The sequence below is a fragment of the Pyxicephalus adspersus genome, chromosome 2 (assembly GCF_032062135.1).
Source record: "Pyxicephalus adspersus chromosome 2, UCB_Pads_2.0, whole genome shotgun sequence".
NCBI lineage: Eukaryota > Metazoa > Chordata > Amphibia > Anura > Pyxicephalidae > Pyxicephalus > Pyxicephalus adspersus.
The window spans coordinates 115,583,896-115,595,907 of NC_092859.1; the positions used below are offsets into that span (position 1 = coordinate 115,583,896).

The following is a 12,012-nucleotide window of genomic DNA, read 5'->3' on the forward strand; positions in this document are numbered from 1 at the left end:
ATATTGTACTACTGGGTGTCTGCCCTGCCTCAGGTTAATAAGTGTGGCTTCAGCAGTAGCTCAACAATTTGGGTCATCAAAAATCAAATCCATGGCCTCCAGAAATTCTTGGAGACTATTCAGTATAGGATGGTAATACACTCATTCCAAGGTTTCATCAGTCAAGGTTTCATCCAACCTTGGTGAGATCAGTGGTAAATCTTGCAGGTTGTAATGAAAATTGCAGACAACACTGATTTAGGAAACTTCTATTTTGAAGGGATCTCCAATACCTTTTGCTGGCAGTGGGAACCAGGCTTCTCCAGTTGTTGATAGTGTCAAATTGATCTAGCAGGATAAGAATCTTTTGTTGCAATTCCTGTATTTGATCTGTGCTTGATTGTGCACAGCCTGAGTTAGGTTGGTAATATGATGGGACAAAACAGGGGCAATCACCATCTTTTAGGCCTAATTATTTTGTCAGGAGTCTGCAGGAACAATACAAAGCCAGTAGCCAGAGCACACACCAGGCAGAGCTATCAGTAGCTCTCAGCAAGAGGAGGCTGGTCTCTCACGTTAAGTAAACAACCAAGTCCCAAAGGTGATAGCTTATGTCAAAATTGGAGATACATAGCCTCTAGGGGGCGCTAAGGCACAGAAGTGATGTAAGGCCTGAGAAGGGCCTAGGTGCAGAATCCAAGCAGTAATCAGGTCTTCTCCAGAGCCTCTAGTGGTGAGGATGTTCTACTGCTGGTTGCTGCCAAGTTGCAGTCCTTGGGCACACCAAGGTGGGCAGGATGATGCACATTTACCAAATCACTAGGTGGGAGAATTGTCAAAGAAAGCCATGATTGAAGCAGGCAGCATGCAAGAAAGGTCAGGAACGAGCAAGGGGTCAAGAACCAGAATTCCAGGAAATAGACACGAGTTATACGGGGCAACCGCAGACACTGGAGAACACACGAAACACAAGAAGCGACAGGAGGCACAGGTGACAAGGTGGACATGGGGATCACTGCAGACACAGAGGAGCACTGGAACAACACAAGGGAACAGGCAGGTAATAGATAGGCAAAACTGATAAAACATGGAAGAGGAGGCACACCCAGGGTCAGAACTGCACACATGCGCAGGCGTTTGCCCTTTAGCGAGGTAGAGGTTAGTGTGACAGCTTATGCAGGAACAGTTGAGAAAATCAGAGCAAGATTATGTGATGAACCACAATATTCAGGCAAGAGGCACAGGAAGCTGCAGGGTTTATATAGTAAGCCGAACATGCTGATCGGTCACAGAAACAGGTGAAAGCAATCCGGTAATCAGGATCCAGGGACCCCAGTTACTGACACCCTTGTACTAGATGTACCAGTTCTTCCTGCAGTGATGAGGTGAGAGGGCTGGCTGGAAGCTTCATGTAAGTAGAGACATCTTGTTTGAGTTTGTCCATCCAAGTGCTTAGAGGGGGTTTCAGCTCTACTCCACTCTTTGAATCCCTTAGTCACTGGCAGACTGCTCTGGGGAAGTGGTATGTACTATCAATTGCTTTGGGGTCCAAAACCTTATAAACCCCTTGCTCAACTGTTTTTTCTAGAATACTAATTCCAAACTTGTTGAGGATTTTATTTCCTGGGTACTGAGAAAGCACATTTGGGTTGGAGTAAGACCAGTACCAGGCATGACCAGCAATAAGCAGGCCTCCTCCTTCTGCCACAAATTTCTGGATCTTTTCAGCTTCTGCATCACTGTAAGAGTTGCAGCAATACACACTGAGATTAGGAATCAAGTCAGAAGCCACACAAGGTAGACCTTCTTTCTGTAACACACTGAGCAAATGTCCCTCTTCATTGACACCAATTGATCCATTTCTGCAATTTTTCAACCAAGAAATAGCATTAAGAATGAAGGTCTTTAGCTCAGGCTTGAAGAGGTAGCCTTCATGTGTTCCTACAACAACACGACCTCTGCCATAGTAGGCTGCACCAAAAAAGCACTGATTGTTGTTGCTGAGCCCAATTGGAAATGTTAGAGGCCCATGAAGGATACCATTAGTTTTGCATTCAATATGAAACTAACAGTGATCAATAAGCTTTTAACAAAAGAAGGGCAAGTTTTAAGTAGGACAAATCATAATATACTGCACAACTGACAAATACAGGAAGTAGTCTTGATATCTTAATACAAGAGAAACCCTATGTTTTAATGTTTTCACCTAAGTACAACTTTTTCCCAAGATTCAAACATTTTTCACCTACAAGTTTACAAGAAAATTGTGAATCTTAGGTGCAAATTTCTTGAATCCTGGGGAAAACATTGATACATAGACCCCTAAGAATCGATGACAATACAATAATATAAAGTAAGTCATATACATGTTTTTAACACCAGAATGAAGCCAGTTGGCAGCGCTGGCATACATTAAGCACCATGCCACATCCTTCTACATAGTGTGAGCTGACTGAAGGTGATCAGTAACGTGTGAATCACTAGTGAATCAGCTCAGCTCATAAGATTATTCACAACCTCAGTTGTGTTTAGCAAAAGACTTCTGCAAGTCATGCAAACCGAACCCCCCCTCCCCTCATCAAACCTCAGTCCTGCACAGGAGAAAGCAAGTTCGTATCTAGGAGTCGTCCGTATGTCGGATGTCCTTAACCCAGGGACTACCTGTGTATATATATATATATATTTATATATATATAATCTTGTATTTTTAGACTACAAACAGCAGTTTCTTTCTTACTACAGTTCTATCACAAACAGGTCTTAGGTGTACTCACTCTTTATACATTGGGCTCCATGGTATGTTCTCACTCACACAGAAGTTCCCCTTCTCTCCGTACTGGTCAGTAAAATAAATTCCAGCAACCGATGTTATTTTGTTCCCAGGAAAATTACACAGAACATTTTCCGGCCCATGACAATGAGACCAGTGCCAGGCTTGAGCTCCTACAAGCACCCCTCCACCTTCCCTCAGGAATTGGACAATATCCTGTGCCTGGCTGTCATCATATCCAATAGTACAGAACACCCCCAGGTCTTTCTTCAGACCAGACACCTTTTCTACCCTGTGTCCAGAGCAAGAAAGAGTCTGAGCCAGGTGATCTAGTCTGCTGTTCACACCAATTAGTGCTTCTGAAGATGGTTTGAGCCAGGTAATAGCATTCTTCAGGAACTCCATAAATTGTGGTTGGTTTAAATAGGACTCGTGGCTCATGACTACTATTTTTTTTTTTAGATTTTTTGTGCAAATAAATTTGATTTTAATCTTTTTTATTGGTTTTTGAAGGAAAAAAAAGAAAGAATTATATACCAAGTTACAAATATATCAAAACCCATAACATATATCTATTAACATATCTCTTATATCGTAGTATCATAAAACACCATTTAAAACAATTTAAACTTTTTAGAACATCCTGAAATCTCATATCAGTATCCACAGATCACAGGCTGGCAAGCTTATTTATAACTACAAACAAACAAACAAAAAAAGGATGGGATTAAAATTCAAGGCAGGATCAGGTGAAAGGAAAAAAGATCTTGCACTTGTAGCCTTATTCATATATTGGAACACAGGTTCCCAAGTATCATAAAACTGAGACACTGGGCTTGATTTATGAAAGCTCTCCAAGGCTAGAGAGGATATACTTTCATCTTTCAAGTGAAGCTGGGTGATCCAGTAAACCTGGAGCTTTAATAATTAAGACCCATTTTGTTATTAAGCTTACGCTTACTTAAGTGATCCTCATTAACGAAAACCCAGTTAAATCTAAATTTAACAGAGTCAATAGGTAATAAACCTGATTTCCAGTGAAAAACAACTAACTTCTAAGAAACAAAGGTAACCAAAAAGCTCAGGTCGGGCCAGGATCAACAAGTCTTAGGACAAGAAACAGGATCAGTACCAGAGAGCACAGCAAGGAGCAGGCCAAATAACTAAAGATCTGTCAAGGACTCAAGGAAAGACAAAACATTAAATAGGGAGCTCCCAGCTGTTTGCATAATAAGTTCCTCCTAGAAGTGGCCATTTTCTGGTGGCCAGTTGAAGTTCATTGTACCCAGGTATTCAGCACCACCAGCAGGAGAGATAGAGAACCAGAACATCACCCCCCCTTGAGGGCTAGCCTCTGGAGGCTCCTAATTACACCCCTCAGTCCAAGGAATATCCATCCAAAACAAAGCCATGAGTGTTGCAGTCCAAAAAGGAAAGCTCCCCTGCCAGGGTTCCCTGAGTGATCCCTATGCCTCACCACCACTACCTGTTAACCTGTATTCCAAGACACCATATAAAATGGCTGCAAATTGAAAGCACCGGGTTAAGAACCCATGCAAAGATGGAGATGCTCTGTCCTAAAAAAAAGGGAGCTAGGGCTCCATAAGGCAACAGTTGGAGAAGCATCTGATTGGGTAAGGTCATCTGGTGAAGCTGGGAGGAGTCAGGTGACGTCACCTGGCGAGGCTGGGCGGAATCAGGCGAAGTCACCTGGTGAGGCTGGGCAGAATCAGGCAAAGTCACCTGGTGAGGCTGGGCAGAATCAGGCGGAGTCAGCTGGTGAGGCTGGGCAGAATCACGGGAAGTCATCTGGCGAAGCTGGGCGGAATAAGGCAAAATCATCTGGAGCTCGGCTGAGTCTGGCAGGACGGCAGGCTGGACTGGAGACAGGGCTGACCCCGGCAGGGCGGCATAATGGACAGGGGGCAGATGAACTGATAGCCTTACTGCTGCATGCTGAGAGCTCAGGACTGCATGAGGGACTGAATAAAGTAACTTTTACTAGGCAGTAATTAGAGGAACGTCGTTTTCATAGTTACACAGGCATTGACTAACCAATGATTGGACATCCCTATTGGTTTCCCTATCCCCAGCCAGCGATGCGTAAAACAACACCCGATTGACTAATGGTAGAAACTGATGCGTGATGACTGATGGGTGAAATCAAGTTTATTTTAAGAATGTGCCAAAATGAACAAACAATGTAAACAAAACTGTGACAATTCAGAGAATAACAAACACTGCCAAAAACAACTAACTAACAAACTTCTAAGAAACAAAGGTACCAACAAGCTCAGGTCAGGCCAGGATGAGCAGGTCTTAGAACAAGAAGCAGGATCAGGGCCAAAGAGCACAGCAGGGAGCAGGCCAAATAACACTGAGAATCTGGCAATAACTCCAAGAAAGGCAAAACCTTAAAAAGGAGCACACTCATGCATAATGAGTTCTTCCTGAAAGTGGCCATCTGCTGGTGAAGTTCTTCCTACCCAGGTATTCAGAGCCACCAGAAGGAGGGGCAGATAACCATAACACTAATATATGTGCAGAACACACCAAAAGTAATGCATAAACATGGTCTAAATGTGAATATTGACAATGGGAAGCTGAATAAAATGTATAGTCCGGATATCCACCAAATCATAGCTATGCAACAAATGTTAAACTTTGCTTAGGAGGGTATATATAAATAGTAAAAGAGGACCTATCCAATAGCTGATCAAAGGTTACATTTGAGTCCCCCCAAAGAAATTATTTATCCCTTTTACTATGGGCACCATTTTAGCAAAAAGTGACAATAAAACTCTTTGGCCTGGAGTGTAATAAACTAGAAATGTTACCAACACTTCTCCGAGATGCCCCCTAACCCTTTATAGCTTTTATTTCAGATTTTAGGAAGGAAAGGAACATAGACAAGCATAAAGCCACTTCTTTTTTTTCTCCTTTGCACTAGCCAAAAAGAAGGTAGGATAATTCTTGTTAAGATAAGACACCTGCTGCTTGCCTCAACCCCGGCCTTCCTCGATTATCCTTCTGCTTTGTGATTTAGCATCGTGTTTCTTATTGCCCACCTTGGTGTGCTCAAGGACCGCAACCTGGCAGTAACCAGCGGCGCAACATCCTCACCATCAAAGGCTCTGGAGTAGTCCTGGTTACTGCTTAGACTCTGCGCCTTGGCCCTTCTCCGTATAAGCCCTAGCACCCACTAGAGGCCCTGTCTCATTTAGCGTAATAGCTTGTGGATAAAGCCAACAATAGATTGGCAATGGACAATACACAACACGAATCTATGTGCTTACAAATCCTCAATAATAAATCTTGTTATCAACCAATCACAATAAAAAGAATGCAAACATTTTTTACAGAATATTATGATTTTATTAGAAATGCCTATGATATTGGACTTAATGATAACAATTTACCTGGATTCATCTATTCCGACCTTTTCCCTAAGATTCACAAAATCTAAAGATCATGTATGTAGATTTCTAAAGATCATGTATGTAAGATGTAACAGTCTCCCCAAATTCAGTTCTGGTTGCAATTGATATTGAAGCCTTTTTTATATGAAAAGAGTTCTTTTTCATACAATAATTTCATTATTATGACGCTAATGATCCTGATTTGTTAAAGTTCTCCAAGGCTAGATTAGATACACTTTCATCAGTGAAGCTGGGTGATCCAGCAAATCTGGAATGCATCTGGTCGAGGATTGAAAACATTTGCAAACTAATAGCACGAATGATAATGTATCCTATCCAGCCTTGGAGAGCTTTAATAAATTAGGTCCTATGTATCCGTGCCACATACTGATGTGGCACATATGCATTGATGAAGTGTTCATGGTCCTGACCAGTAGTCCATCATTACTTTTAGGTTTCACTGATAGACTCCAACCTAATCACGTTTCCTTTACATTTACTGTGTCATATGATCTCAAACAAATTTCCTTTTTGGATGTTATGGTTAGGATCAATCCAGACCTTACTCTGTCTATAGCACTGTTTAGGAAGATCACCGCAGGAAACATCATTCTGCATGTGTATATTTCCCACCCTTGACCACTTCTTAAAAGTATCCCATATAGCCAGTATCTGTGAGTACGCAGAAAATGTTCAAATAAAACGAGGTTATAGCAACAAAATGTTGAAAAGTGCCTTTGATAGAGTGAAATTTGAAAAAATATCACAAAATTGCTATGCCAAAAATATCAAACAATCTTTGTACATTACTGGGATAATCACCAGTTATACAAATCAATATGATCAGCTCTAGGAGAATTCATGACAGGAGCTGTATACAGTCGAATATCCTTCTGAGAAGGTGAGTCTGTGCCCACCTGCAATGCCTGCTAAACACATGGAGTGCCCCTTCCCCAACATCTTAAAGGAGTTCCTCTGCCCTCAAGCATCAATCCCAATCCTGCCATTCACAAGGCTGATCGCTACTATAAATCAGCCTAAAAGAGCTGTCCCAAGAAGAAAAACAATGTGAATATATTTGAACACTGGTTTGTGTCAATATAAGGGAAAAAATGGAGGGTAATGAAAGGTAAGTGAATTGCATGTAGTGAATATGTCACTTTACTTCCCTCATAATGTGGGAGCAAAGGAAAGATCCTTTGTCGTTATAATTAAAGTGAAGGCCAAATCACAGCTTCAATTTAAGGTTTGTAAAGTTTAAAGGTTAGGAGTAAAACTAGATTTAAAACTAGGGTAAGGTTTTAGAGACAAGGTTGTAAGTTAACTTTAGCATAGTGGTGAATGTGTACTATTCTCAATATGGACTATTCTCAATCCATGATCAATGAAATGTTCAGAAATTGTTATTGCTTGATGTTGTCATATCCTGTATTCACCCTTGCAAATGATTCTAATTTAACTTATTAAATGTATTTATAAATTTATTTAACTTATTAATTCATTTATGATAATGATGCTATAGGCATTGATGAAAACTTGCTGAATTTTAGCTACTGCTAAAAAACAGTGCAAAGCAATGATAATGTGCAATGTGAAGGATAAATGGTAGATGGTTGTCATTGAAACAGAAGCCAAAAAAAGTATTTACAATTGTACATATGTGGATTGCACTGTACACATTTGGATTTTCCACCTTTTGCTGTCACTTTCTCTCCCGAGAGGCACAGGTTCAATTGAGAAGATACATCTCTCCATAGAAGACAATAACAGTAAATAAATAAATAAATAAATAACTGACAAAGGGTCCTCACACTGTACAAAGCTGAAAAACGTTAACTATAAGCCAATTTTGTTTTCTGCCCATGTCCCTTTATAGGCGATTTGTCTATGTGGCAACCACACCCTTATTTCTTGTGTACAAGTCAATTGAACTGAAGGTGAAAGAAGTGTACCCCAAAAGAATCACAAAAGATATTTTAACTCTTCTCTATCCCAATATATCTTCATCCACTACTTGTTTGCTTGACTCAATTCCCTCTGATCTACTCTGTGCCCATTCCTCCACCCTGGTCCCTGCATTAACCGAACTATTCAACCTCTCTCTTTCTACTGGTATCTACCCCTCCGCTTTCAAACATGCCATTATCCTCCCTATCCTGAATAAACCCTCACTGGACCCCTCCCTAACCTCTAACTATTGTCCTATCTCCCTTCTCCCATATGTTTCCCAAAGAAAGAATCTACAAAAGACTCACCGATTACCTGAGCTCCAACTCTCCCCTTGATCCTCTCCAGTCTGGCTGTCAAGCTGCCCATTCAACCAAAACAGCCCTTACTGGCTATTGACCTCATCAGAGCTAAGTCTCAAGGCAACTTTTCCCTCCTCCTTTCTGTTTGACACTGTTGATCACCCCCTTCTAACCCACATTACGCGGTCTATTGCTATCTGTGACACTGCTCTCTCTTGGTTTGCTTCCTATCTGTCTGACCGCTTCTTTTAAGTTTCTTTCAATGGTAATTCCTCCTCTCCTATTTTCCCCTCTGTTGGTGTTCCCCAAGGGTCAGTCCTTTTCTCTGTACACCTCCTCTCTCGGTAGTCTCATATCCTCGGCTGGCTTACAGTACTATCTGTATGCTGATGACACTCAAATTTATCTGTCCACCCCTGACCTGTTTCCTTCAGTTCAGGATAAGGTCTCATGCTGCCTGTCAGCCATCTTATCATGGATGTCTCACCGATTCCTGAAACTCTACCTGGATAAAACAGAACTCATCATCATCCCCCCCTCAAATTCCAAATCTCCCCCTGACATATTCCTAACTGTTAACAACACTGTTATTCGTCCATCCCCTCAGGCACGTTGTCTTGGTGTCACCTTTGATTCTGCCTTCTCATTTACCCCCCATATTCAGAACATCTCCAGCTCCTGTCACTTTGACCTGCACAGCATCTTCGAAATCCACCCCTACCTGTCCCCAGAGACCACCAAACTCCTTGTACATGCTCTCATCTCTCGTCTGGATCCCATAGATTGTAAGCTCTTTGGGGCAGGGTCCTCTCCTCCTCCTCTGTAACTGTCTAAATCTGTCTGTCATTAGCAACCCCTATTTAATGTACAGAGCTGTGTAACATGTTGGCACTATATAAATTTGGTTTATTAAAAATAATAATAATAATAATATTCTTCCTAAGGAAAAAAAAGGTTAGCATTATGTAATTTGAGGTACTGATACAAACCCTTCCAAATAAATGCACCTTTTCTAGATGATGTTACAGACTCTTCTTGGTAAAGGACAAGACCTATACAGTTTCTCTTTTATGACTTACCAACATAATAATCTGTTTCAAATATCTTCATAGCATTCATGTATTTTTTAATGATTTCCTGCAATCATCTTGCCAGAGTCATGTGTTCTCTATGGTATGGGTCATTGGGGTGCATGCAGTGAATTGTGGGGTGTCAGGAGAGATCGGAGCTTGCCATGCAAGTTCAGAGGTTCAGGTGCAATGCATGTGAGTACAGATGCCTTGACATACATGCATTTTGCCAACACAATATATATATATATATAGGATTTATTTAACACTAAAACATCGATCTACTGATTATTGTTTAAAAGAGTATATATAATATAAACAGTATATATAGTATAAAGACTATATTGTATTATCAAGGAATTTAGAAATACATTTAACATTTAGTTAAAACAATGGAAAAAGCAGAGAGATCCAAACCTGTAAAAGTGTTAGAGAAGTAAAGGAGCAGGAGAGATGCCACCCACTGCGCTAACAGTCCAGAATAATATAAACTGAGTATCAAACACAAAACTTTTATACAGTATGTACTGTAGGTGGGGCCAATGCAGCAAAAGTACAGTCAGCTGGTTTTGCCCCCTGCACAGTGCTGTAAGGTGAAAAAAATGACTGTGTTATTTCTTACATTGGCTGGCAGTATTGCTGGTGCAAAAGGGATAAAAAAAGTGGCTGTTGCTATGCAGTTTCAGTGTCAGTTATTGGCAGTTAACATTTGGAGGGAAAGCAGCTGTCCAGTGAGAAGTCACTGCAACCTATATATTTGGGTGACATTGGCTATTTGTCACTTTCGCTTTAGGACATCACCAGCCACATATCTGTGACAGGTTCTCCTCCCCCACCACCTTTTTCTGTTGTGGTCCCCTTTGTGGGGTAACATCACCCACTTGTAGGCGAGAAGTAGATGGCTATATTTGGTTATGTTTAAAGACTGCATACACACGGAGTGACGACACCCTGTTGCACTCTCTCCCCTTGACTTCCATTACGATCATTCATTGTTTGTGGATCTGCCAGGTTGGATCCATTGACGACGTACAACAAGCGCTGTACACACAGCAGATTCACATCCGATATCAGCCCTGAGGCGATTACATACATAGCCTTAGTGATATGGTTGTTAAAGAGATAATAATAAATGCGTGTTTGTGTCCAGGATCTATGGTTGGGTTCTAAATCAGAAGCAGGTTTATTACAATACCAAGATAAAGAAAATGAATTATTATATATATTCTATTTATTTTACTATTGATTTGGGTTGATTATATGCTTTAGCTAATGGATGACTGGTTCTCTTATTAGAGTGGTTTGTGGAGACGCTGGTACTGCCAGTGTCTGTTCTGGATATTTTTGGAATTTGTGTGTGTAATGGTGACTGTTATCATCCAGCCTTGGCGGAGTTGGTTGAGATAATAGTAAGAATTATGTCTCCATTAATTGCAGTAACATTGGATATGTATGGTCATGTTGATTCTACAATGCTGATGTAATGTAACAAGACATTAGGACAAGAACAAAATAAAGTGTGTACGCAGCTTAAGTTAGAATATAGGTTGTGGTCATTGTGATTTATGTAAGCATCAGCTCCAGTGTCTCCAGAAAGGCAGCAAAGGGTCACTATAGCTTCTTATGCAGTGAATTTCTCATGGAATCTTCTTGAAGCTAAAAAGCAGAAGTAAGAGCAGCTGGCAGTTCACAATTTCTTACATTTAACCAAAACTCCAGGCCTGACCCCATAACCATTATTTCATCTCCCTCTTCTTTATCCCTAGCTTTCCCTAATGACCAGTATTCCCATTATGGTTACTTTGCCCTACAACCTACCTTATCACCAGACTGTCTTGACGGAGGGTGTTGATTTTTAAATCCACCATAATGCAACTGTCTTGTCCTGCACTATTACAAATCGTACAGTTCTGAGGTAGAGGAAGATGAGACAACGTAGATAGCATAGAGGAACAGGTACACCTATGTATTACATATTATTATTTATATGATATAAAAATTTTTTCATAGGCAGTATAACTAAAACTGCAAAAATGTATTATCCAAACTTTTACAAAACTGAGGTTAACCAACAAACTACATCACCTAACTATCCACCAAAAGGGTTCCATGGATCGGATGGCCTTGTTAGATCTCTTTTGTAAACATTTGTAATGGATTCCCAAATGTCGCCATTATGTCACCATTTCTATATCAGATAAAACAGAAATCATTTATCACCACAAATATAACAGTATCCTTTCTAGCCTTATTGGCTAATTTCTCTGAACTTGTTCTAGTAGATATGCCACTTATTTACATTGCGACGTCCTCCTTTCTTATAGCTATCAGCCACTTTTTTGATGTATTAACTCCAAAGGAAATAGTAAGAATGATACCAAACAAGCTACTCAGATTGCTATCCAAAAAACCCTGTAACTTTCAAAGTTAAGTGATGCTAAAATTGGTAGGTACCACTTTGAATCATGCATAAAGGAAATAACAACAACCTCATATCATATAATTTGTTACCGAGGACAGACAGG

The 12,012-nt window shown here is 40.6% G+C and overlaps 1 protein-coding gene across 1 annotated transcript; it reads right to left on the bottom strand.

Annotated features, from left to right (window-relative positions):
- Positions 1-1,315: 1,315 nt before the first annotated feature.
- LOC140322506 (TRPM8 channel-associated factor homolog) lies at positions 1,316-4,558 on the bottom strand. The gene is given in 3 exon segments (XM_072399067.1): positions 1,316-2,044; positions 2,696-3,241; positions 4,427-4,558. Coding segments are annotated over 3 exon segments (1,407 nt in total).
- Positions 4,559-12,012: the final 7,454 nt, after the last annotated feature.